The following is a 27,930-nucleotide window of genomic DNA, read 5'->3' on the forward strand; positions in this document are numbered from 1 at the left end:
TGCACAGAAGGTGAGTGCACAAAACAGTGAGTGACCACACAATTACTCCCAAGCGACACTAAGAGTTGTATATATAAATAGCTGCTATAAAATATATATGTAAAACATAACATGCATAAACATATAACAAACGCAACTGGGGAGACAAGAAGGGGGGGGAGGGGAGGGTAAAAAGGGGAAGAGTGGGGGGTGCAATGGGAAAAAGAGGGCCCCAAGAGTTCGGTGAATAAGTCAATGTAAATGAAAAAATATATGTATATATACATGTAGAGGTATCAGTACCGTGTTAGCCGAGCTTCAATAATCAAAAAATAAATAGATGTGGCTAACGAAATGATTTTATTTGTGCGAGCTTTCGAGATACACTGATCTCTTCTTCCGGCGATGTTACAATGAATGAAGCAAGCAAAAGGTATACTTAAAAACAGTGTCTCTTGGAATGTTATCTGTGCTTCTCCTTCCCCCGGTGTGGATGTGTTTTATGGTATTTGTTCCCCTTCGTATGTATCTATCTACTGTAAAGACAAATATAGGCTGAGCAGCTTTCTATATTTAACATAGGTTGAACTCGATGGACACGTCTTTTTTTCAACCTCATCTACAGTATTAAACAACAATTTAATTCAGAACTCATGAGTAAATTATACATTGCATTGTAGACTTAAATTTAGTCTACTCTAAATGTTTACAAGATTACTAAAGAGGTTATACAAGATTAATCAAAATGCAAATTAATAGATTTACAATGATGCTCATCTGAGGCATCAGTAAATTGAGCTGTCAAGATTAGCCTTTCTACATGTCTTAATAGGTTACTTGATATTCAAGTTATTGTCTTATAGGAAAGAAACATGTCGTGTAATGGAGAAGGGTGGCGGTGAAAGAAAAAATTAAATATTACATACAAACTATGGAAGTTCTTCAACTCAAAAGAAGATTGGGAAGCCACATTATCTGAAGGGGAACGTTATCTGTGGCTTGTCACATACAGTATCTGGTTACACAGGTAGAAACTACTTTACTATTAGTGAAGGTTGTCACAATGGTTGTACTTCTACTGAATGTAATACTGGTTGTGCTCAGACTGTCCTAGCAGGTGTTGAAGTTAAAGATGTTCTTACCGTTTTTCCTCTTGAGCTCATCTAAAGTGAAGGCTGTTCTTGTACTGTTGAGCTTCGCTATGGCACTGAGCCTTAGGTTGTTACTAAATTCGAGCTGCACTGATTGGTAGTGGGAGGGACAGAGAGCTGTGTCACATCAAATTGGGCAGTGGGAGGCGCAGAGAGACAGCGGTGGGAGGTGCAGAGAGACAGTGGTGGGAGGTGCAGAGAAAGACGGGTGGGAGGTGCAGAGAGACAGCGGTGGGAGGCGCAGAGAGACAGCGGTGGGAGGTGCAGAGAGACAGCAGTGGGAGGCGCAGAGAGACAGCAGTGGGAGGCGCATAGAGACAGCGGTGGGAAGCACAGAGAGGTAGCGATGAGAAACGCACAGAGACAGCAGTTTGAGGCGTAGAGAGAAAGCAGTGGGAGGTGCAGAGAGACCGCAGTGGGATGTGCATAGACACAGCACTGGGAGGCACATGGAGGCAGCGGTGGGAGGCACAGAGAGACAGCGGTGGGAGGCACAGAGAGACAGTAGTGTGACTCATCACTGGACATCCTTGTCTCCGGTGTTCTGACATCATATGACATCACATCGCTATGGCAACGTGACGTCATGTGACCCGGTGATGCCGCGTTGCAATGGCGATGTGTTGCCAGAAACCGCCGGAGACAAGGTAAGGAAACTTACTGAGGCCTTGCGTGCTCCCCGGCATTTAATTTAAATGCTTTGGGGAAGAGCACAGGGCCTCTGTAAGCTCTGCTCTGTAAGCTCGCCCCACCCAGTTTGTGCACCCCTGTACTAAGGGACCCTCTGTAGCTATGGTGATTTATGAGGTCAATATGAAGTATAAATATGGAATATAGGAGGCTGGCCCCTAGAATCAAGGAGTGCCCCAATAACATAAGGAGGATTCCATGAGGAGTAGAAGGAGTGGGTCTCCCGATGTTGTATGTAGTCTGTCTAACTTTATGGTTAGATGTGCGGTCACCTTTATAATTTTGATAGTGAAGGAACAGTGCCTCTTATCTTAGAAGGGCCACTGCCGAGTGGAATGACCATTTCTCACTGTAAGGAATCCGCTCCTCGGTTTAATGTTTGCCTTACCTTGCAGACCTGTGCAGTACCGGAGCACTTCCCCTGATATTTACTGCAGCCTGGATTCACTCACCAAAGCAATACTGCCACACGCCCCTTCTGCCATTGGTTCTCTGACCTTTAAGTGTTGCCTTCCCACAATGCTCCCTGCCGAGCATAGTCCTTCCTGGATGTCTCTGTGTTCTGCCATAAGCCTTGTCTTGTCTGTCTCCTTGGTTCCTGAGACCGGCTGCTAGTGTCACGCAGCGGTCTGTTCCTGTGCTGAAGCGGAGTACTCTCCTTGTTGTCTTCAGTTCCCTGGTTCCTGTGACCGGCTGCTAGTCTCATGCAGCGGTCAGTTCCTGTTTCCTGTGCTGAAGCGGAGTTTTCCCTGTGTATCTTCAGCTTCCTGGTTCCTGGGGCCTACTCTTTCCCTAATCTAGAGAGGCCGTGTCCTGGTTCCTGCGCTGAAACGGAGGATTCCCCAGCCCGCTCAGGACTCTTGCGCTGAAGCACTGGTTTACCAGTGCAGCTAGGCGGTGTGCTACTCTGGTCTGTCTACCACCTCCTGAGACCAGTACCATGGGCCATGGTCGCCGCACGCGCAGAGGCCACTCCCGCGCTCCTAAGCTGAAGCGGGGCTCTCCTGACTACCTGTTGCCGAACTCCTGCTTGAACAACGTTTACCCTGATGTCTCCAGTCCTGACCCTGGCGTGTCCACCGACGATGCTGTCTTCTCCTATCCTGATCCTGCTATGTACGACTACGAACTGCGCAATCCGGATCAGCCTGCGCGGTCTAAGGTCGGTGCTTTTACAACCCCACCTCAGCCACGCGGTCCGACCCAGGTTTGTGGCGAGCACAGTCGTGACAGTATGCTCGGCCCCACAAACTCGGACCGCCCTGTGGTGAGGGTTGGTATGTTTCTGTCTGAAATCCTGTCCCGGCCTGTAGACCAGTCCCAGTTTGAAAACCAGTATCTGTGCGAAATACTACCCCTGATTGAAGATCAGATTATGTATGAAGGTTTAACCCCGTTGCAAAGACAATGCCGTAACGATCTCATTAGTAAGGCTTATTGCCTCAAGGACTTAAAACAGTCTCTGGCCGATTGTGTTTGCTCCTCTGGTTCCCCTTTAACCTGGGATAATGTGCATCCTATCAAACTTGCCAACGCCTGAAATGCACTCCTTGCCTTGGCCTTATCATTGGACATTCACCTAGTACAACAGGACCCTCTCTTCATGGTGGTTCATGCTCAAGACACACTCCGTGTACTTTCCCTGACTTTGGACATTTGCATAAAGGAACAGGACCCTCTCCTCGCCAGCTACGCTGCCGCTTGGCAGTCCACCTGTGCTGCCAGTCCTGTCGCTAAACCTGGGGACGTATCTCCCTCTCCAGGAAATGACCAAACTGACCCACTATCACTGCCCCCTAACATAGAAGCTGCCACGGTCCCTAGCCCTGATGGTACACCCGGGTACTCTGACACCAATGATACGTCTACGTTAACCCATGCTGATCAGTCCTGTGAGGTTCCCCTGGAGTATACGTATATTTCTCTAGCCAACACTAAGGCTCTAGTATCCGAGAACAAGTCCCTTTTTCCCTCTATTCCTAACTCTGAATCTCCCTTTTCAGCCCTCGAAGTTTTTCCTGCTTTTACCCCTGCTAGGCAGTTCTGCATGCCTTCCCTGTCAGGGAACGAATCCCTCCTACCTCCACGTACTCAGTTTGAATTTCTAAGTTCTGTTCCCAGGGTCATTCCTGTATTAAACCCTGTGGGGCAGCTCTCTGAGTCCCCTTTGGTAACCCCCTGTTCTCCGCCAGCCATGGTCACGTCCCTAGCTCCAGAGGAAAAATCCCTTGTCTCACCTATTACAGAGGAAAAACTCTCTATGTTCTACTCTCAGGTACTATCTGCTTTAACTCCTGTAAATTCTTGCTGCCTCCAAGCTAATGCCTTCGTTCTAGCCTCAGAGAATGTGTCCCCAAGTCCTACAGCAGAGGTTGCATTAAATGACTTCCCCAAGGTTGCTGAATCCTTAGTTAGTTTTTGCTATAAAACCCCTGCTTCAGCTCAAGTTTCAGCTGCTGTGCCCCCTGAAACTTCGGCTAAAGTTCTGATTCCAGTTAAATGTATTCAGTTACCAAGTTTTTCCCTAAGCTTGGTCGCAGAGTTCCCATTTCCGGGTACTTCGCTGAACCAGTCTGTAACCCAGAGAGCGATGATCCCTGCTTCAGCACATAGTCCCCACGTCGTGGAATCTGCAGTCATTTCTGGTTTCCCAGACACTCCTTACCAAATACCCACTTCAGAGACCAGTACAGTTATGATTACCCCACCGTGTACTGTCTGTGTTCTCCCCTTCTCAAAGCTTAGGGTTAAAACCGTACAGTGGTCAGTATGCCCCTCCTGGGGTTCATGTTGTGTTCCCAGGAATGTTTGCTGACACACTGTTTTCACTTAAAAGCGACGCTTTTTCATATGTGCTAGCTAGAAGCCTGCACACAGTTTCCCTTCTCTCTGAAATTTGCCTTGTCGGCCCTGATACTCGGAGAGATAAAAACCTCCCTTCAGATTCAGAATCTCTTTCTACAGAGGTCGTCCTTGCTGTTAGTTCCCCTGATTTCTCTGCCCATGCAAACCCTCAGGGATCAGCATATCGGTTGTTACCCCCTTAGTACAGTCTGAGACCACCCTGCTTATATTACAAGTCCTGATGTTTAAATCTGAGCTATTTAGTTTTACTGCTCTTGCTAAACCTCAGTCCCTCAGCACTGCAGCTAAACGTGCTCCAGCAACCGTTGGGTTACTCGGGGTAAAAATTAAAATTCCTGTCTTAAAGGGTACTTTCTCACACATGTCCAGCAAACCTAGAACCTCAGTGATTGATTCTAAGTCACTTATCACTACATCTGATGTTCTCACTAGTCAAACCCTGACACCCTCACCACTGGCTAGGAGTCCCGTTATCAGAATTTTTGCACTAGTAAACACGCCTAAATCTGTTTTTGTCATGAAAAGTACCCCTGTTGTTAGGGCCCTTGCAGTTTTGGATAAGACTCCTTTTACTTCAAAGGTTTCTGCTATTAAGAGTTTCCACGGTTCCAACTTACCGCTTATTGTCTCTTTAACTCCCATCATTACTCTCCCATTACCAGTCACTGATTCCCAGGCACCAGCTCCTGACGCTAGTTCTCCTATCGGTACCCCTGCTTTGCGAGATGTTTCTGTTATGGATTCCGAGCCTCCAGCTCCGGAGTCAATTCCTTTACTCGCTGCTGTTTTTGTAGTCTCTCAGGTCCCTGTCACTGAAGTACAGACTTCAGCTTCTGAGGTTAGCTCCCCTCCCTCCGCTACCCTTGCTCTGCCTGATTCTCAAGTTTCTGATATTAGAGCCCCAAAGCCTATTCCTACTCCCCAGACAATACTATCTCCCACTGAGGGTTCCCCAGTATTTGAGAGCTCCACTGCTGAGTGCTTCTCTGCCTCTGTGAAACGATGTTTTTCCCCCTCGGAACCTTCTGTTGCCCCTGTTATTTCCTTTGAGTTGGAAATACTCTGTACGTATCCCAAGATTTCGGTCTCTATGTCTGGTTTACTGCTTGCCTTGTCACCATCCATACCAATACCGGGAAATGCTCCCACCCACCCTATACCCTCGCTGACCACTACCTGGGAGACCTCTGGAGGAGAAGTCCCTCTCAAATTCCTACATGCAGAGGTCAGCCAAGACTTTGTCTGTCCCGAAGGTCGCCCGGGTATATTCGATCAACTATCAAGGCCGCTTATCCTAAATTCTGGTCCCATTACTAAAGACTGGGCTCCCAGTGGGGGTTCTTCTGCCGTTTCTGCTCCGGAACCATCTGGTTCTTCACAGCCTTGGATTCCCAAGCCATTTCGCGGGGCGAGCCAGGTACCAATGATATCTCTACCACCACTCTCATATCCTAGAACAGTACTCACCAAGGAACTGCTCGTTTACGGATCCCCTTTCCGCCTAAAAACTTTAGGAACAACTCGATGTCCCCGAGACCCATGGATGGCCCTAGCTGGCCACAGTTCTCTCCGGGGGGTGGGGGTACACAAAGGAGTGACCACGAGTCTCTGAACCATGACTCTAACACCAATCCTAGACGGTTCTGGAACAACTCCTGGTCCCCCAACTCTATGAGTGGTCTTGTTCGCCCGGAGGTCTCACGTGAAGAGGGGGGTACTGTAAGGAATCCGCTCCTCGGTTTAATGTTTGCCTCACCTTGCAGACCTGTGCAGTCCCGGAGCACTTCCCCTGATATTTACTGCAGCCTGGATTCACTCACCAAAGCAATACTGCCACACGCCCCTTCTGCCATTGGTTCTCTGACCTTTAAGTGTTGCCTTCCCACAATGCTCCCTGCCGAGCATAGTCCTTCCTGGATGTCTCTGTGTTCTGCCATAAGCCTTGTCTTGTCTGTCTCCTTGGTTCCTGAGACCGGCTGCTAGTGTCACGCAGCGGTCTGTTCCTGTGCTGAAGCGGAGTACTCTCCTTGTTGTCTTCAGCTCCCTGGTTCCTGTGACCGGCTGCTAGTCTCATGCAGCGGTCAGTTCCTGTTTCCTGTGCTGAAGCTGAGTACTCTCCTTGTTACTTCTGCTCCTTGTTTCCTGTGACCGGCTGCTATATTCATGCAGCGGTCTGTTCCTGGTTTCCTGTGCTGAAGCGGAGGTTTCCCTGTGTATCTTCAGCTTCCTGGTTCCTGGGGCCTACTCTTTCCCTAATCTAGAGAGGCCATGTCCTGGTTCCTGCGCTGAAACGGAGGATTCCCCAGCCCGCTCAGGACTCTTGCGCTGAAGCACTGGTTTACCAGTGCAGCTAGGCGGTGTGCTACTCTGGTCTGTCTACCATCTCCTGAGACCAGTACCATGGGCCATGGTCGCCGCATGCGCAGAGGCCACTCCCGCGCTCCTAAGCTGAAGCGGGGCTCTCCTGACTACCTGTTGCTGAACTCCTGCTTGAACAACGTTTACCCTGATGTCTCCAGTCCTGACCCTGGCGTGTCCACCGACGATGCTGTCTTCTCCTATCCTGATCCTGCTACGTACGACTACGAACTGCGCAATCCGGATCAGCCTGCGCGGTCTAAGGTCGGTGCTTTTACAACCCCACCTCAGCCACGCGGTCCGACCCAGGTTTGTGGCGAGCACAGTCGTGACACTCACACTTTGCCTGTGGGAGGAAAGTGATGTGGTGGTATCATGGCCTGGGGGCCCTAGTACAGGGACTGGGGACACACCGCATTGGGGTTTGCTGTATCCGCAATCCTACATTCTACGCACGCCAGATATTGGGGTCTGGAATGAACTCCTGGCATTGAGTATGGTGGAGGGCAAGTTCGTACTGCTATTGAATCTCTGACGATGTGACAGAAGCCTTGTGTACCTCCCTGGTCAACTGTATGGATCCTAGAGAAGATTCCTGTATGAGTGACTGTATGACTAACAATAAAACCTGTCCTGTTTGTGAATAAAGTTCCCGGCGCCCTTGTTTACCACCCTGAAAAGCACTATTATCTAATAAAACAAAACTAATTTATTTTTAAAATATATCTACAATTTCACATGTTTTGCTGCTTTAACCTTGAGGTTTGTAGGTATAATTACCGGTGCTCCTATCCCCCTGGGTAAGCCTGCTGCAGCCCTTTGTGTAGTAGTTAGATATGCAGGTTGGAAACAAGTGTGCACTCTGCATTCGTCTTCATGGGAACTGTATGATGCAGCATTACCCTTTAAACTAAACTTAGCTTCATTTAAATAATTTACACCAGGCACAAGCATAAGGTGGTGGTAAGACCGCAGCACAATGTATTAATCCACCATAACAGTACATAACTCAAACCGTTACATAATTAAGTTAACCTCTCGTCTCCCAGCCACAGAAACATTTCATAAATAACAATGGCTCTGCCTACTAGCCAGGAAACTAAATGATTATCTCAACCCAACCAATAATTTAAACATTGCTGAGACCATGCTCAGAATTAACATCCAAGAATGCTAAGAAAGTCACTTAGGGCACACCTGTGAGCACGTGACCTGCATATGGGACAAGGGTTAATACACAGTTTTCTAGCTGGCCCATTTTTCACATTCGCAGAGGTCCCTCAAATGAACAATATCTCCCCTCAATCCGTCCCCATGTACCATCTGTCACGGACAGCACACTTGTGAGCACTTAGATATGCAACCAGGGTTAATACACACAGCTGCTCTAGCCAACTCACCTTTCGCCTCCGCAAGGTACTTTTATAGAGTTAATATTAACCCCTTACTCAATTGCAATCATATCTATACGCTTCCACCACCCAAAAATTATGCAAAATATCATATATATATATATATATATATATATATATATCTGCCAGTTCCCTGTTTATTAAAGAAATATCTATGCACTTAACACCTTAACACAAAAATCTGTTGTAGCAAAATGTATCCAAAAATATAAATAACCTCAACAAAGCGTGCAACAGTTCATTCAGAGCCGAAAGCATTACTTATTACTTATTAAATGTCTTAATATATTTCAAAATACATTGCTTTAGATTACAGAAACAGATTAGTAGCGAGAAAAAGAGAAGAGCGTTAACCTCATAATGAAGTTTGTTTTTACTGAACACAGATAAAAGGATTACTGTGGTGAATATTCGGCTGTGAGGAAGTGTATTAGTTGTCCCTAAGGCCTGTTGTTATAAGAGTGATCTCAGGACGGTGAGACGTTACTACGTCAGCGCGCGAACACGTGATGCGGACGTACGGTAGCTGTCCCCTCTGACGAAGGTGGCCGGAGGCATTGAAGGAGCCCCACTTCCAAACCGCCCACGCTGACGGCAGCCCTGCCTTGCCCTCAGTCATGCTACTCCCTTCTATTTGCCATTTATTCATGGACGTCTGTAAGTGTTTTTCATCCTTTTATCTGTGTTCAGTAAAAACATACTTTATTGTGAGGTTTGCGCTCTTTTTCTTTTTATCTCTACAACTTTTGTGGACACTTGGGTTGTATACAATAAAAAGATAGCCGCATCCTCAAGCCTGGACTTGAGATACGTATACTGTTTGTGTGGATATATTTCTGGGATTGTATGTATTTATTTGTTGCAGATTCCCTGTTCTTTTAAAGGTCTAAACCAATATCTGAAAAATGTACCAAATCCTTGCTATACAGACCTTCATCAACTTCTAGCTCAAAATGTCTCACCATCATACCCCCAATAAATTGAATAAAACCCGCCACTGCTTTGTTCAGCTTCCTCCTGCAACGCTCTAAAGGCTTTAAACTTTTCTGAAACCCCCAAACTAACCGTGACACCATTTCTCTGACCACGCTAAAATTGCCTGGTGGAATCCAACTGGAACTTGTGCCAAATCCCTCTTCATTAAATGAATTAGTGCCAGAGTTTTCACATTAAAGTGTGAATTAATTCCAAAGTTTGCACATTACAAGTGTCGTTACCCCGCTCATACATGTCACATCTGGCAGCTCAAACTATTTTAGTTCAGCAGCAACTCTGGCAAAATGTCCCTTGTTTACCAACCCCAGCACTGCACATTTCTCTGCTGCCAAACCTAGATAGCTACTGTATGAACGCTGTCTGGCTCACATAGTCGCCCCAATTGGCAAAGGAATGACCTACAGTACAGTATTATCCAAATCACCTTGTTCCCACCTGAAAAACATAACATTTTGTGATTATTCTAGCACTAAATTAGGTGTTATCACCTGAAGCGCCGAAACTCCCAGCGCTCAATTCTTTTAATAATTGCATGATTTAAACCCAGGTGTGCGGCTTGTTGCTGCCCTTATGTAAAATGAATGTGAACAAAAGTCATTATTAGCATTACCCAAAACTTTTAAACAAGACTTAAAAACATAAATGAATTTGGTTAGCACTGACTTATCTTCATGCACAAATAAGGGTCCTACACCTCAGAACTGCACCTTAAAGATTATTTCATATTATTCACTGAACAAAAGGACATCCTGGCAGACCTGCCTCTCTACCGGCCTTATCCACTTTCAAATGTCTTATACTAACATACACTGACTCAGTCATCTGCACATCAACAATGAAAACACCCCCAGGGCGATTTTACTGGCTCAAACTAGCTCACTGACCCTTACGGCTGAAAAGCATGGCAAACAAAATCTACTCTAAATAAGCTACATTCAAATGTTCAAACGCCATCCAGCTTTTAAAAAACATAGTCAACCAACTGGGCGTTGCAGGCCTTATTTTGTCCCTGTAGCAGGATGTATTTGTCCCTGTTGCAGGCCTTATTTGTCCCTGTTGCAGGCCTTATTTTGTCCCTGTTGCAGGCCTTATTTTGTCCCTGTTGCAGGCCTTATTTGTCCCTGTTGCAGGCCTTATTTTGTCCCTGTTGCAGGCCTTATTTTGTCCCTGTTGCAGGCCTTATTTTGTCCCTGTTGCAGGCCTTATTTTGTCCCTGTTGCAGGCCTTATTTTGTCCCTGTTCCATAACCTTTTAAAATCTGCTTAAAGAAAAAGGATTTGGTTCAATCCGTTTGCACCTCCAATTTAAGGAAGAAAGCAAACCCTGCTAATTTCTTAGAGATGGCCGAGACTGATTGCCCTTCTTGTACCAAATGAAATACGAAGCATACGAGACTCCCTTATAACTTACTTGGAACTGTATTTTAAACCACTCTTCCATGCATTTGCATATGCCGACCAAGATGCCTGTGATAAAGGTTGTTTTATTAAATTACCTATTGTGGTGAATCCCACAGGAACGAGAAACGTCTGCATCACTCCCCTGTCTGTCTGCGGAGCCACTTACCAGAATGCTTCCCACTGATAACGAGATAATTTATCGGCTATTACGTTACAAATGCCTGGAATATGCTCCGCTCGGCACCACAGACAGGCGGTCCTTGGTTATCCGCCGGAATCATTCCTGCAAACCACCGTCAGATTGCAGACCCAATGTTAATCCGCTAAGCGTCGGATAATTTCTTCCGCGGATAACAGACAGACAGATAGCGAGGACCGCCTGTATTCAGTTGCAGACGCCCAAGTACCATGTCTCAATCTCACCACTGGGGGAAAATTAGAAGCCGGGTTATTTATTGCTAATACAACTCACAAGTTATCACAGTTAAATAGCACCTTTTCACCCGATATTGCAAACCCCATGTTACCAATGGCACCAAAATGGGGAATAATTCCAATAGTATAAAAAAAATAGTGAGACCCAAATCTGCATCTGTGAACAGCATCAAGTCTGTATTATCTATGCACTTTCTTGCCAGCAGGAAAAAACATTGTAATTTAATAATGCAAAGAGAGGGGGGGGGTGCACTACTACCCAGTAAATAGCTCAATTGTAATATCATACCGTAAGGTAGGGGTGCGCAAACTGGGGGCGCGTGATTTTTTTTGGGGGGGGCGCGGGCGGTTGCAGAGGCCCTGCGCTCTACCCCAAGGCATTTAAATTAAATGCCGGGGGACAGCGTGAGGTCTCTGCAACCTCTACTTACTGCAGTTCAGCCGGCTTCAGGACGCGTGACCATGGCAATGCGGTCAAATGACGCTGCGGGGGTCATGTGACTTCATGGTTGCCACGGGTCACGTAACGTTTCATCACATGTCATGTGACGCCACATCGAGGTAAGGGGGGCGGGACAACGGAGGAGAGCAGGCAGTGGGGGGCGCAGCAAGAAAAGTTTCTGCACTGCGCCCCATGCCTGACCAGCCTTAGTGCTCGCTCCCCCCCCCCCTTACTTAGGAACCGGCGTCAAATGACGCCATGGGGTCATGTAACGTTACAGCACATGACCCCGCAGCATCATTTGTTGCTCGTTGCCAGGGCGACATGTCGCCTGAACCCAAGGTAAGTAAGTTATAGAGTCCTCGCGCAATCCCCGGCATTTCATTTGAATGCTTTGTGGAAGTGTGGGGGACCTCTGTAACTCCCGCTCACCCCCCCCCCCCCCAAAAAAATTATATTATATACCGGTATATGTTAAAAGTACCTTTTTCCTACCTCTATAGAAAAAGAGTACACAACCACGTCTTTAAAAACACATTTTATTGTTAGAATTACATTTCAGGCATATTAATGTTAAGTATAACATGTTTGCAAACGTCTTGCACTTTTCACAAGCTTTACACAACTATGTTTCTCTTCACATTTGTCTTGACACGTTACTACCACAAGATGGCGCATTCTTCCTTCTATCACATACTGTATATTCCAGTTAAACCTTTTCAAGCCCCAAAGCATGTACATACATATGTGTTATTCCTACTGCAGGCTTTCAAGCTTTTGTAAAAGCATTACATTGGTTTTCTTAAAGGGGAACTCCCACAAACATAAATGAAGTTTATTTATATGTAGATATAATACACATCTTCTAACGAGTAAATAAGAAAAAAGGCCCAAATCCATGATATTTATTCTGCAGTTTGCCTAGAGCGGTCTTGCAATTCAAAGCAATGACTAAGCTACTGAATTTGTATCGGTTTCTTATTTCCTTATACTTAGTAACACTACATTAATTTCTTAGTATAAGCAACAACTGCATTGGGGATATTTGGAAATTTGCCATAAATGCAATTATTGATTGGTGTGGAAATATTGGCCCATATTTATTAAGCGATGCTATGTTATAACTCACTTTCCGCAGCCAGAAAACACCTTACACCCCATTATATGTGGGAGCCTTAGTGATGTCATGACCTACGTCAGCTTGAAAACACAGCCGTCTTCCCCTTGCTCAGGAAGATTTCAGCTCCATTCACAGCATACTAAAAAGGAGCCACAATAATATTACAATACGATTCAGATAAACCTGTACAGGACAAGACTGAGAACGGTATGTTGATGAAAATTCCCCTTTAAGATGTTCACAGCCATTTTATTTCTATTATTTCTTTAAGGGCCCTTAGCTGAAGGCCTCACTGGCAGAGAAGGTGTTAAGTGTGGAATATTTTTGCAAGTTTAATACAAAAGGTGGGTTTATAAATAGCATATAGCAAGAAAATTCCATGTACAAAAACAGAGTGGGCATGAGTTAAAATGTGGTAACACCTCAAAAGTCCCAAAATATGTATCTACTGTACAAGGTGAGCACAGTAACAAATATTGGTTACCTGGTCACCCTTCGTATTAATTACACTTTCAATTCTTAGGAAACAGCCCGTAGGGATCATTCACATAAACACTTCACCAATCGCAACCAATGATTTCCAGTGTTAAAAATAGACAATACAATATTTCATGTAAGGAAATAAGTAACACGAGCTGTGTCTCAGTTCAGATGTCAGAGTAATCCAACAGTTTTGTGCTACCAATTGCTCTCCCAGCTCATCCGTGAGCTTTAAAAGTCTTTTTGAAGAAAGAATAAATGAATGCTGTACTATATACAGAACTCTGACATATGTGCTAATATAGTACATGAAGAATGCATCGGGCGGCTCCTCAACAGCCAACAATGTCTCCTTGATGCAGTGGATTTCCATGAGCTTTTATAGCATATACTCTTTATTGTTGAGTAAATCCATATTTTATTTCCCCAGCTATTCAAAGGAAAAATATACAAGCCGACTTTAATTCTTGTGGAGCAGAAGGTAAAAGAACGCGTTATCTCCAACTGTATTCTCCGAGGCAAAATTCAAGGTCTGTATTAATTGCCAGGGCGTGTCCACAGCACGACATATTTCCCCGAAAGATTGAAAACGGATGATATTTTACAACTGCTACAAGAGAAGGAGCAGTTAAGGCAGTAGATGTCTACATTCCGGCTTGTATTACATGAGTTACATGTCAAGGTCTCCATCGTATGCGAAGGTGAGAGGCTTCTGTTGGGGAAACGCACTCATGTTTTCTTTTGGCTTTTTACTGCAAGAAACAAAAAAGAGTTTCATAAGGAGACATAGATATGATGTATAAATCAGGGGTGCGCAGTCTTATCCCCCTGCGCCCCCTGTCTGGTCTCATGCCCTGCTCACGCTCCCCCTCCCTGCTGGGCTCTGGCGTCAAATGACACTGCAGGGTCACGTGACCAAGCGCCGTCATTTGACGCCGGGTTACCATGACGACGCGTCGCTGGAAGCCAAGGTAAGTCAGTTACAGAGGCCTCATGTGTTCCCCAGGCATTTTATTTAAATGCCTTGGGGGGAGAGCTTGGGACCTCTGTAACCGCCCGCGCCTCCCCAGAAAATCTCATGCTCCCCCCCACCCCCCAGTTTGCGCACCCCTGGTATATAGTATAGTTTGATAACCTGCTAAGATGCATTCTAACAATCTAAACCAGTGGTGCTCAACTCCAGTCCTCAAGACCCCCAACAGGACAGGTTTTAAGGATATACCAGCTTCAGTACAGTTCAGTGGCTCAATCAGTCCCAGCTTCAGCACAAGTGGCTCAATCAGTGCCTGCTTCAGCTGGGATAGCCTTAAAAACAGACCTTTCGGGAGATTTGGGGGGTCTTGAGGACTGAAGTTGAGCCCCCTGGCTGTAAAACAAGGTATGGAAATGTTCTATTGAAAATAAATAAATAAATATATATATATATATATATTATGTGCTATATGTATCATTTGTATGATGAAGCAATAACAAATTAATGTTTTTGCAAAGTCTGAGCCTAAAGGAAAAATAAATCAGTTATTCGTCCTTCATGGTCTTAGAAAATGAGCTAAACAGTTTTTCTGTTTCGGTGTAATGTAATAACCGTGCTTGTACATAGATAAGCGGTTACTAATATATTGTGCATCAACATTTTTATTTAGTAAATAAGTTATAGCTTTTGAAATAATTCAACAGCATTTCAAGTTCGACAACATGCTACCCTACAATTCAGTATTTCAAGGTACCACTGCTAATTAACTACTGTACTACTATTGATACTACAGCACCTTGTCATTTACTTCTCCCTACTAATGTTCGGGCAACACAAGGTGTACTATTCTGCTCTCCTATTACATAAGTAGAATATAAATCAAGGTGCAATAGAGGAATTAACAGTTACAAAAAATAGAACCAATTGGTCCCCAAATGGATCAACTATTATCATAGAGTGCATATTATTAGAGCGTCTTTTCTTGTTGATCCCTTTGGGGACCAATTGGTTCTATTTTTTGTCCCTACTAATGTTGCCAGAAATCTGCCTTCAAAAAAGTCCCAGAATCCTCCTGTAGTAACTGGAGAAACAGGGTGTTACTTTTCTGTAGTAGTAATAAGCACGCTCCGAATGCAACGGGGAATTCCACGAAAGTGCTTACCAAGCTAGGTAGGAAGTAAGGAAGAGGAAAACAATCACAATGACGCTGCCAACAGATACTCCGTATACCCACATCTTCAGTCTTCCATCTGCAAGCAAAATACAGGCTCTTACATAAATGCATATTCACTGGTATATTCTAATGCAGGGGGGCGCAAACTTTTTTCCCTGCGCCCCCCTGCCGGCTGTCCCCTCACTCCCGCGCCCCCCCCAACCCCAACTTACCCGCGCTCTGGCGTAATGACGTCACGTTGCCATAGCAACGTGACGTCACATGACCTCGCAGCGTCATTTTGACGCCGCGTTGCCATGGCGACGCCGGGAGGAAGCCGCCGGAGCCACAGGTAAGTATGGTTTACAGAGGCCCTGCAGCTCCCCCGGCACTTAATTTAAGTGCCTTCAGGAAGCGCGCGGGGCCTCTGTAAACCCCGCGCCCCCCGTCGGCAGTCTCGCGCCCCCCCTGGGGGTCGCGCCCCACAGTTTGCGCACCGCTGTTCTAATGAACACAAATATACAGCTGCGTCTAATTCGGAGCAAACCAAGGGGTAGATCCTCAGACGGTTTACGTTATCTCATTTTAACGTATCCATATCTGTAAAACATATCCTCAAAGCTGCTTAACATTATGTTGTTCGGCCATTTCCCTTAAACATAAGGGAAACTTCATTTTTAATGGGCCTTAGGCTTCTTCATATGCAAATCATATGGTAATGAGAACTGTACCTACCAATGGAGAGCCTCAGACCTCCGTCACTGTTATGTAAAATAACTGGTAGTACACCGCTCACCAAATAGCAAATAATGTAACCGGTGCAAAGGGATAGTACTGACATCGCAAGTAAGCAGGAAGACAATAGGTAAATCTTCCACAGATCCCAGATAGCTGCATACAGGCTAATAGAATATATTGTACAGATAGAGTAGCTTGTATTGCTACAGGGGGTGGATTGAGGGGAGGGGGATCCTGGTAATTGTACCCAAAATTGGGATAGAACAATCACCTAAAATGCCCTATGGGCAAAACAATAAACTTTTATTAAACATCTATGTAGACGCACATTGTCACGACGCAAAAAGTGTAGTGAGTAATAAAAACAACTAAAACACAGGCACGGATGTATAAGGAGGTGGTGGTAGGATTAATATGAGGTATACCACTGCTTAAATAGATACCTCCATAGGTGGCTCCGATAGGGGTAGTGGGCGGTGAGGTAAATATGCCTAATTGAGAACTAGCAATATATGCTGATGAATCACCTAAAGCCCTGGGAGGGTGTAATGGGTATCTATTATACAACTAATGTAATAGTACCGGAGGAATGAGCCTCAGTTAAGATGGATCAGAAGTGATCTGAAGTGCACCTCCTACCTTGAGAAAGCGCCGCCCCCGAGCGCGAAACGTACGTCGGGATGACGTCATCACGCTGACGTCGGAGGTCACGGGAGAGATCGCTCCTTGACAGGGAAGGGAGGGTGTTTGGTGCTGTACTGGCTACTCCTAACTACAGTTACTTTGCCTGAAATTGAGCACCATACTGGCACTTGCCACTCTATGTAACAGGAGAGCAGGTGCTGTACAGACTGCACGAGGTGACACTGCAATCACCAGAGCAGTGGGTAATGCACCCGTATCTTACTGCAGCACTTCTGATCCATCTTAACTGAGGCTCATTCCTCCGGTACTATTACACTAGTTGTATAATAGATACCCATTACACCCTCCCAGGGCTTTAGGTGATTCATCAGCATATATTGCTAGTTCTCAATTAGGCATATTTACCTCACCGCCCACTACCCCTATCGGAGCCACCTATGGAGGTATCTATTTAAGCAGTGGTATACCTCATATTAATCCTACCACCACCTCCTTATACATCCGTGCCTGTGTTTTAGTTGTTTTTATTACTCACTACACTTTTTGCGTCGTGACAATGTGCGTCTACATAGATGTTTAATAAAAGTTTATTGTTTTGCCCATAGGGCATTTTAGGTGATTGTTCTATCCCAATTTTGGGTACAATTACCAGGATCCCCCTCCCCTCAATCCACCCCCTGTAGCAATACAAGCTACTCCGTCACTGTTAACCTTGTGCTAATAATGAAACGATATTTAGCGCCTGCAGGAAGCTGCCCGTACTCACTTCTAAACCCTGAGCAGCATTGCGTTATTTCTACAAATAGCCAACAACGGAAAGGGGAGGTCTTATGTGTATGGATGGACTCAGTGTAGGAATTAACCCTTTCATGGCATGTTATACTAAGATATATCGTGGAACATATAAATGGCTGAAACACAGCAATAAATTTATATAAATGGTTTATTATTTATTAAAGAGATTAACTATAGTATGTTGTTTAATGATAAAAGTAAATGTTAGATATATTTTGCCTAATATTGTACTGTATATATAATTTATGGTATAAAGTATGAGTTTGCCAGAATGAATCTACACATGAGAATTATTTTCAAGGAGACAGAAGTAACCAAAATAATATCTAATTACACACAGTTCAGGCACGGGGTGTAAAAAATAAAAAAGTAACATATATCATTTGCAACAAACATAATATACATTTCAGACAACGAGAAACGTATATAAACATATTTACAAAGTACGCCTGATGTGGTTGGGAAAGAGGTGTCGACAATGTGTCGATGCTCTCCTGCAGTGTTTCCCAACTCCAGTCCTCAGGGAACCCCAACAGGTTAGGTCTTAAGGATATCCCTACTCCAGCACAGGTGGGTCAATCAGCAGCTCAGTCATTTTGACTGCGCCACCTGTGCTGGAGCGGGGATATCCTTAAGACCTGACATGTTGGGGTTCCCTGAGGACTAAGTTGGGAAACACTGCTTTACTGCATTGCCCAGCTCAGAACACTAACAGATCCCATCAACCGGGCAATGGTGGTAGTTACAGCCGTGCTGTGCTAACGTTCCCTAATAACCTTCTTTCCCAATGCCTATGTACAGTGTATTTTTTAGGCTATGGTAATCCCGCTTCATCCAGCTAATGTTACCTGGTCGTTTTGCTATGAGACCGATGTAGCCAGGTCCCCCTCGCACACTCACCCCCTCCTTCCCCGTTGCGCGCGTGGTTGTATTGCGGCCAGTTGCTAGGGAAGCGTATCGGGCGGTTGCCGGGGACGCGAGCGGCGAGCAGGCCGGTTGCCGGGGACGCGATCGGGCCGTCGCTAAGGCCGCGATCGCGTTGCCACCGGCCCGGCGGCTAGCGGAGCAGGGCGCCGCCATGACAGTTAGCTCGCGCATGCGCAGGAGGCCAGCTAGCGCGGGAGGCCCCAGATAGCTCGCGCATGCGCGAGAATAGACGGCCAGCCCCCAGGGTGCATAGGGGCAGAGACACCTGACGCCAGGGAGCCAATCAGAAGGCCAGATTCCCCTGCTCCCAAGGAGATACATTTCGCGGGGTTTTGGGGAGCGGGAGTCAGTCAGGATCCGGACCAGCTAGGGGTAAGAGGTAGATGCAGGGGTCAGTGACCCTCTGCATTAGGCCAGCAGCCCCCAGGCCCCCAGTTAGGTCCTGAGCCACTTAATAGCTTGTGGAGATAGGGACAGGCCCTAGATAGGGATACTGACCCATTTATTGGTAGCTTAGTCAGGGACACAGTGCTAAAGCAGTGCGGCCCTGCGAGGTGGGTTCTGGGCTCAGAACACCATCATAGACCCTGGGACTAAGGTGATATTATCCGCGCTGGAATTCACCCAACGCGGTGTGGAGGACAACGTCGGATCGGGCAGATCTCCGGTGATATCGCGGTACCCGTGGCTGGAGCCCGGGCAGGTAACCTGCAACTCACGTGCACCAACCAGGCCTATCACCAGACATAGTGGCTGCGCAGTCACACATACACATACACAGTGGTATTTGACTTTGGGGGTGCAAGACATTTGGGTGGGGGTTACTGGACACAGGGTGAGATCACTCTATGGGAGGTTAGCGTCCGCCGTGACGCCAGAGGTGGTAGCGTCCGCCGTGACGCCTAGTGTGGTTAGCGTCCGCCGTGACGCCAGAGGTGGTAGCGTCCGCCGTGACGCCAGAGGTGGTAGCGTCCGCCGTGACGCCCAGGTGGTAGCGTCCGCCGTGACGCCCAGAGTGGTTAGCATCCGCAGTGGCGCATGATTGTTGTGTTGATGTATGTAGATGTAGTTGGTTATGCAGTAAAGCCAGTCCTGTTTTACCTTAGTTCGCTTTGTGTGGTTGTTTCCTGTGAGGGCCTCCTCCCACTCCGTTGGGACCCCTCCCAGGTGGAGGCGTTGCACCTAGAGATTTATGAGATGTATGTACCCCAGGTTCCCTGTGGCGGAAGCTCAGCCCTCCTGTGAGCCAACAGGTAATGCACCACACCTGAGTAACTTGCATGTTCCTACACTTCCACAGTATTATCTGCGAGTGGGTGGGGGAACACCCGTTACATTTGGAGGCGCTGCTGAGATCAAGTCCTGGGGTGCCCTGTTCCAATTTTTTTTCTAAATTGCCCGATTCATATTTTTATCATGTCCGCGCCGTCACCGCAGGATGTCCATGCCTGGGCCTTAGCGCACCAAGTATCCCCAAGACGCGCGGTTGCAGTGACCGGGATAGCAATGGATACAGACTTATCTACAGTGCGCACGCAAGTAAGATGTTGCCCGGGGTTGGCCACCGCCCGGGTGATAGACTATAAACTGGATATTGCTGGCCGGGGGATCACCTGTCTCCTGTACACCATGAGTGACATATGCTTAGAAACGGCCCCCCAGGTATTAAACCTTCCCGAGCCCTCCGCAGAGGACTGCCGCATGATCTACGCTGACTCTCAATCTCCTGAAGAAGCGTCCACTAGTACTGGATTACACCCGAGCCAACGAGTGACCAGTACGCCTCACCGAGTGGACCCCCCTAGGGTTTCTTTCACCCCAAGCGGATTAGGAGGTACCGCCAGCTGGGCACGGAGCCCGCTCATCCCACCCAACCCTGATCAACGGTCTGGCGGGACCCCAACCATGCCTAGCATAGGAACGGGGAGCCGTAGTCAGGCCCTTAGTGGGAATCTTGACGTGAACACGATAGTCTCCCAACTAGCAGAAGCTGTAACCATTTCGACGCAAGCACAGAACTACCGGAAACTCAAGGCCTTCTCGGGGATTCTGCCGACGCCCACGGGAGAAGAGGGGATCGAGGCATGGAGGGACCATACGCTTCAAATCATGGAGGAGTGGTCGTGTTCTGAAGCCAGTAAGAGACAAAGACTGGTCGAGTGCCTCCGAGGCCCCGCCGCTCGGTTAGTGCGAGCGCACCGGAGCGTGGAAGGAGAAGTTACTGCCCAGGAACTAGTGGAAATGCTAATTAAATCCTTTGCCAGGAAAGACGACGAAGATGAGCTACTGGCTCAATTCAAAGCCCTCCGACAACGTGAAGGACAAGATTTATCTGCCTTCGTTTGTGACCTACAGCTGTCCCTGGGCACCCTCCTGGACAAGCATATCATTTCCGCGGCCGAAGCAGACCGATACCGGTTCAGACAGCTACTCAAGGGGTCGTTGCCTGACCACAACATAGCTATAATGATGCGAGCCGCCCCGATCGCGGCAGTATCCCCTAAATACGGGGAACTAATGGATTACATAAGAGACCATGAAGTGCAGCGCCATTTCCATGAATCAAAGAAATCCAAAACTACCCCCAAGAATGACCCTGTGGCCCCCTCGGCCCCAAAGAGTAAGAAACCTTCCACACCAGAGGAGGAAACGACCCCCAAGTCGTCTGTTCGGGAAAGTCGTAGTTCTGAGAGGTCCTCATCCACGTATAAGAGTCGTCCGGACCGCCGTGAGGTATCTTGCTACAACTGCGGGAAGAAGGGCCACATCTCGTACTATTGTCCGGAGAAGGAGGACCAACCGGAAGAAAAACCTCCCGACCGAAGAAGCACCGCCCGATCGATGGTATGCCGAGCCCAGACCGTCGGGCCTGAGGTGAACACCCCTCCGGGAACCACGGATTCTCCTGCTGACGCTGGCCCCAATGAGGACGCCTTCCCCGGTGAAGCGTGCAGTCAAGTGGGCCCCGCGGCCATCGTGCCCGTGGTAATAGAAGGGATATACGCCTCGGCCCTATTGGACACCGGGTCACAAGTGACCATAATATATCGCAAGTTCTACGACCAGCACCTTCAACACTGCCCTCTGAGGCCGGCCGAACATATGAAGGTTAGGGGATTGAGTAATGAAGACTACCCCATCGATGGGATTGCAAGGGTCCAGCTGGACATACTCCAACTGAACACCGGCAAGAAGCACCCTATGCAGGTAGCGGCCATGGTATGCCCGGAGCCCCACGACCATTGTAAATACCCCATCATCTTGGGAACCAATGCGGACATAGTGCAAGCTATAATTCGAGCTTACTTGAAAGAGACCAACGAGCTGCCGCTGGCCGATTCGCTCCTAGACCCCGTCTTACGAGAGGAGTGCCATCGGGTATATGCCTTGGAGCGTCATGGAGACCTCTACAATCGTCAACGAGGACTGACGACCATATTACCAGGGGGAGTGCAAAAGATGGCCGTCTGGTGTTGTTATCCTGATCGAGACCAGAACGACCAACTGTTCTCGCTGGAGAGTGAGCCTGAAGAAGAAGAGGTTCAGCGAGGGTATAGAGTACTACCCGAAGTAAGGAAATGGACGACCAAGATCCCTATTCGAACCCACGTGTATGTGCAGAATCTCTCCCCCTTTCCGATGGAGTTTGATGTCGACCAGAAGTTGGGATACATATACCCGGTCAGCCCGGTGGGAGCCACGCCTCAGGTGAAGGCGGCGGCCGCGCATGAGCGGATAGTCGATCTGGACTTAAATTTCGGCGAGTCGACGCTGTCCACAGAGTGGAAAGAGCGGTTGACCACCCAGTTGCTGCAACGACGACATGTGTTCTCCACGAGCGAGATGGATGTGGGGTGCAGCCGAAGTGCCCAGCATACCATTCGGATGAGTGATGCCACTCCATTCCGGGAACGTTCTCGTCGTCTTGCCCCTCGGGATGTGGACGATGTGAGGAACGCCATACAAGACATGGAAACCGCTGGGATTGTGACGGAATCGCGAGGACCCTACGCGTCGCCCATAGTGGTGGTGCGGAAAAAGAACGGGTCCGTACGACTGTGTATCGACTACCGAACACTGAACAATCGCACGATCCCGGATCAATACAACCTTCCGCGCATTGAAGAGATCCTGAATGCGCTGAATGGGAGTCACTGGTTTAGCGTTCTTGATCTCCGATCAGGATACTATCAGGTGCCCATGACGCCGGAAGACCAGGAAAAAACAGCTTTCGTCTGCCCCCTGGGATTCTATCAATTCACCCGTATGCCCCAAGGTATATGTGGGGCGCCTGCTACGTTCCAAAGGCTGATGGAAAAGACTATCGGAGACATGATTCCCCGGGAGTGTCTGGTTTACCTGGATGACATTATTGTCTTCGGGAAGACCTTAGAAGAACACGAGGAGAGGCTGCTAAAGGTGATAGATCATCTTGGTCAAGAAGGGTTGAAGCTATCACTCGACAAGTGTAGGTTTTGTCACACCTCGGTGACCTACGTGGGACACATCGTGTCTGCCCAGGGGATTGCTACTGATCCAGCCAAGGTAGAAGCTGTGGTGAACTGGCCACGTCCCGATAATGTCACGGAACTGCGGTCCTTCCTCGGTTTCTGTGGGTATTACCGTCGGTTCGTGGAAGGGTACTCTAGTCGAGCTAAACCCCTGAACAATTTGCTGAAGATATACCCTGAAGATACTGGGAGAAAGGCCCCGTCGGCCCGTCAACCGTTTGGCGATAAGTGGACGCCTGAGTGTGAACGGGCCTTCCTGAACTTGAAGAAGAGTCTGACTGAAGCACCAGTGCTGGCCTATGCTGATCCAGAACAACCGTATGTCCTGCATGTGGATGCCAGCCTCAATGGGCTGGGTGCTGTCCTGCATCAGAAGCACCCCGAAGGTCTTCGGCCTGTAGCCTACGTCAGCCGCAGTCTGACACCCAGTGAGCAGAGATATCCCGTCCACAAGTTGGAGTTTCTGGCTCTCAAGTGGGCGATCACCGAGAAGCTTCACGATTACTTGTACGGTGTCACCTTCGAAGTAAGGACGGATAACAATCCCCTCACGTACATCAATACGTCGGCCAAATTAGATGCAGCCGGCCACAGATGGCAGGCCGCCCTCAGTAACTACCGTTTCTCCTTGAAGTATAAGCCGGGGCCATTGAATATTGGGGCGGACGCCCTCTCCCGAAGGCCGGGACTACTCGCTACCCCCGATGACAAGGAATGGGAAGAACTTCCCGGCCCCGGAGTGCGGGCTATGTGTAAAACTGCAGCCATAGTTAATGACCAAGTGGCCTTCTCCGAGTTACGAGTGGCCGACTCCTTGGGATGCCAGTCGCAGGCTGTCCCCGCCGCCTACTGCGACCCAAAAGGGATGCACCTCACGCATGACAAGGTGTTCCGGTGGAAAGATCTGGTAGACTACCAAATTCGAGATCCGGTCGCTAGTGTCATCAGGCACGCCGTTGAAAAGAGGAACCCAGCCCTTCTGAAACGTGCGCCCAATGACTTGGTGGCCTTGCTCATACGAGAGTGGGACAAATTTGAAATAGACAATGGCTTGCTCTATCGGGTGGTGCAATACCACAACCACCCGGATAGGAGACAACTAGTCCTACCTAAGAACTTACAATACCTGGTGTTGAAGTCCCTACACGATGAACATGGGCATCTCGGTGTAGAGAAGACTTTTGGGCTAGTCCGAGACCGGTTCTTCTGGCCCAAGATGCGGGAAGCGGTGGAACAACACTGCCGCCGTTGTGTCCGATGCGTTCAACGCAAGACGTTGCCTACCAGAGCAGCTCCAATGGCCCATCTGAAGAGTTCTGGTCCAATGGACTTGGTGTGTATGGACTTTTTATGTATCGAACCTGATAGCCGAGGTATCGGTAACGTGCTAGTCATCACGGACCATTACACCCGATATGCCCAGGCCTTCCCCACAAAAGACCAGAAGGCTATCACGGTCGCGAAAGTGCTATGGGAAAAGTTCTTCGTTCATTACGGTCTTCCAAACCGACTCCACTCTGACCAAGGGCGAGATTTTGAGAGTACTCTGATCCGAGAATTACTTAAAATGCTGAACGTCGCCAAATCCCGGACGACTCCGTACCACCCCGAAGGAGATGCGTTGCCTGAACAATTCAACAGGACCCTGTTAGACATGCTTGGAACTCTGAAGGGAACGCAGAAAACAGAATGGAGTCGTCACGTAGAAACGTTGGTACACGCGTACAACTGTACTCGCCATGAGTCCACTGGGTTCTCCCCGTACTTCCTCATGTTTGGGCGGGAGGCAAGACTCCCCGTGGATGTGCGTCTTCGAGTCTCAACGGATGGGATACACAATGCTACCCATTTCAAGTATGTACAAAGGCTAAAGGACAGTTTGCAGCGAGCTTACCAACAGGCTGAGAAGTCTACAGCTAAACTGAATGCTGGCAATAAGAGACGATACGACAACAAAGTCAAGTATCGAGAGTTACGTCCTGGGGATGCTGTGTTACTTCGTAATTTGGGAGTCCCCGGAAAACATAAACTGGCAGACCGATGGAGAGATGGCGTATATGAGGTAGAGTCACAGATGCCCGGCCTCCCGGTCTATCGCATCAAAGACACAGACGGCCGGGTAAAGGTTTGGCATCGTAATCACCTTCTCCCTATCCCCCAAGTGGGAGACGAAGAAGAAGAAATACAGGCCACACCGCTCAACGGTGAGTCCGATCTATCAGAGGTGGGTCAAGAGACTGTAAATAACGAGACCCACTCTGAAACTCCTGAAGACCCTATGGAGGGACCCTCTCAAAGGGACTATTCCACAGAAGGGGCATCTCCCGGAGGAGCTACGGGTAAGGGGCCCCGTAGGCCAATGCCTACTAAGGTGGCACCAACAGGCCAGCCTTTGGATCCACAGAGCCCGTGCTTTGTGCCTAACAGAGACTGTTCAGAGACATTTCTCCCCTCAAGGGAAGAGGCTGAGCCTCAGGACTGTACTTATTACTCCCCAGAGGGAGTTGCTGAAGAACAACTCCGCAGGAGCCAAAGGGCCAGGTACCCTCCAACTCGGGTAACCTATGATCAAATAGGGGCACCCCATTATGAGGCTCAGCAGTGGTCTCGGAGCAAAATCCAATCCGTGATTGTGATGCTCACAGAATTGTGTAACCTTGTTTAAAGTTGATGCAATGTGCTAAGTTGTATTTGTACCAGATGCATTTTTATTATATAACGTTTGTGTATAGTAGTAAGTTATGTGGTCCAAGCGGGGACGTTGGAGTTTTCACCAGGGGGAGGATGTAGCCAGGTCCCCCTCGCACACTCACCCCCTCCTTCCCCGTTGCGCGCGTGGTTGTATTGCGGCCAGTTGCTAGGGAAGCGTATCGGGCGGTTGCCGGGGACGCGAGCGGCGAGCAGGCCGGTTGCCGGGGACGCGATCGGGCCGTCGCTAAGGCCGCGATCGCGTTGCCACCGGCCCGGCGGCTAGCGGAGCAGGGCGCCGCCATGACAGTTAGCTCGCGCATGCGCAGGAGGCCAGCTAGCGCGGGAGGCCCCAGATAGCTCGCGCATGCGCGAGAATAGACGGCCAGCCCCCAGGGTGCATAGGGGCAGAGACACCTGACGCCAGGGAGCCAATCAGAAGGCCAGATTCCCCTGCTCCCAAGGAGATACATTTCGCGGGGTTTTGGGGAGCGGGAGTCAGTCAGGATCCGGACCAGCTAGGGGTAAGAGGTAGATGCAGGGGTCAGTGACCCTCTGCATTAGGCCAGCAGCCCCCAGGCCCCCAGTTAGGTCCTGAGCCACTTAATAGCTTGTGGAGATAGGGACAGGCCCTAGATAGGGATACTGACCCATTTATTGGTAGCTTAGTCAGGGACACAGTGCTAAAGCAGTGCGGCCCTGCGAGGTGGGTTCTGGGCTCAGAACACCATCATAGACCCTGGGACTAAGGTGATATTATCCGCGCTGGAATTCACCCAACGCGGTGTGGAGGACAACGTCGGATCGGGCGGATCTCCGGTGATATCGCGGTACCCGTGGCTGGAGCCCGGGCAGGTAACCTGCAACTCACGTGCACCAACCAGGCCTATCACCAGACATAGTGGCTGCGCAGTCACACATACACATACACAGTGGTATTTGACTTTGGGGGTGCAAGACATTTGGGTGGGGGTTACTGGACACAGGGTGAGATCACTCTATGGGAGGTTAGCGTCCGCCGTGACGCCAGAGGTGGTAGCGTCCGCCGTGACGCCTAGTGTGGTTAGCGTCCGCCGTGACGCCAGAGGTGGTAGCGTCCGCCGTGACGCCAGAGGTGGTAGCGTCCGCCGTGACGCCCAGGTGGTAGCGTTCGCCGTGACGCCCAGAGTGGTTAGCGTCCGCAGTGGCGCATGATTGTTGTGTTGATGTATGTAGATGTAGTTGGTTATGCAGTAAAGCCAGTCCTGTTTTACCTTAGTTCGCTTTGTGTGGTTGTTTCCTGTGAGGGCCTCCTCCCACTCCGTTGGGACCCCTCCCAGGTGGAGGCGTTGCACCTAGAGATTTATGAGATGTATGTACCCCAGGTTCCCCGTGGCGGAAGCTCAGCCCTCCTGTGAGCCAACAGGTAATGCACCACACCTGAGTAACTTGCATGTTCCTACACTTCCACAGTATTATCTGCGAGTGGGTGGGGGAACACCCGTTACACCTACATTTGCAAATCATTAGTCTTGAGGATACCCATAAATAAGGTGGAAAATAAGGTCTGTTACCTAATTAGGTAAGGTAAAGTTATGTAACGCACATCTGAGGATCTACCCCATAGGTTGTAATCAGCGGTCGACGTGCGATGACACAGGGGGCATAAAGCATTGCTAATTTCATAAAGCTTTTTAACTCACAAACCCAGCATACAACTAATCTTGCCCGACAGACTTATAGTTTCACTTTCTATTTAAGATTTGAAAGCTCATGTTGCATTAAGCCTTTTGCTCTCAGAGTGACCAGCAATGTGCACGTCCCTCAGGTAGCGAAAGGTTTACAGTTTGTAAAAAACAAACAAAAAGCTATTCCGTATTATTTAGCAGGCTACCATATAACACATGCATTATGTCACGCTGTCGCATATAAGCAAACGGCAGGAAGGTAAATTAATTGCCTGGATCAAACGGCTGAATGGACCAGCCTTTAAAAATCTCGGGGATTTTGGAGTTGATCGTTTTGCTTTTCCCTGCAGCTGTTTTCACATCAGCCTTCTTGTTTTCAGTGCCCGGTACTTTTAAACAGTAGTCAATGAAGCCATTAGATGTCATTATCTCTGTATATCCGTGCTCACAGCCACAGACCCCGCTCTGCAAGGCAAAAACGGACACATTAGTCAACAAGAACTCA

The 27,930-nt window shown here is 48.4% G+C and overlaps 2 protein-coding genes and 1 long non-coding RNA gene across 3 annotated transcripts in view; 1 reads left to right on the forward strand and 2 right to left on the reverse strand.

Moving 5' to 3' along the window:
• The window catches only part of LOC142499707 (histamine N-methyltransferase-like), a 37,364-nt gene extending 36,219 nt beyond the window's left edge, over positions 1 to 1,145 (reverse strand). Inside the window, exon 1 of the mRNA XM_075609490.1 lies at positions 1,122 to 1,145. The gene's annotated coding sequence lies outside the window, so the exon portion shown is untranslated. The remainder of the gene's footprint in view (positions 1 to 1,121) is intronic.
• Positions 864 to 27,926, forward strand: LOC142499710 (uncharacterized). Its single transcript, XR_012802718.1, has 4 exons — positions 864 to 1,006; positions 12,867 to 13,055; positions 13,759 to 14,029; positions 27,806 to 27,926. It is a non-coding gene; the product is annotated as an uncharacterized LOC142499710 (long non-coding RNA).
• The window catches only part of THSD7B (thrombospondin type 1 domain containing 7B), a 395,203-nt gene continuing 379,540 nt past the window's right edge, over positions 12,268 to 27,930 (reverse strand). The window contains exons 27-29 of the mRNA XM_075609482.1: positions 27,698 to 27,890; positions 15,464 to 15,551; positions 12,268 to 14,080 (exon numbers count right to left, since the gene is read on the reverse strand). Coding sequence (XP_075465597.1) covers positions 13,999 to 14,080; positions 15,464 to 15,551; positions 27,698 to 27,890 — 363 coding nt within the window. The 3' untranslated portion in view covers positions 12,268 to 13,998. The remainder of the gene's footprint in view (positions 14,081 to 15,463; positions 15,552 to 27,697; positions 27,891 to 27,930) is intronic.

This window comes from Ascaphus truei, chromosome 7 (assembly GCF_040206685.1).
Source record: "Ascaphus truei isolate aAscTru1 chromosome 7, aAscTru1.hap1, whole genome shotgun sequence".
NCBI lineage: Eukaryota > Metazoa > Chordata > Amphibia > Anura > Ascaphidae > Ascaphus > Ascaphus truei.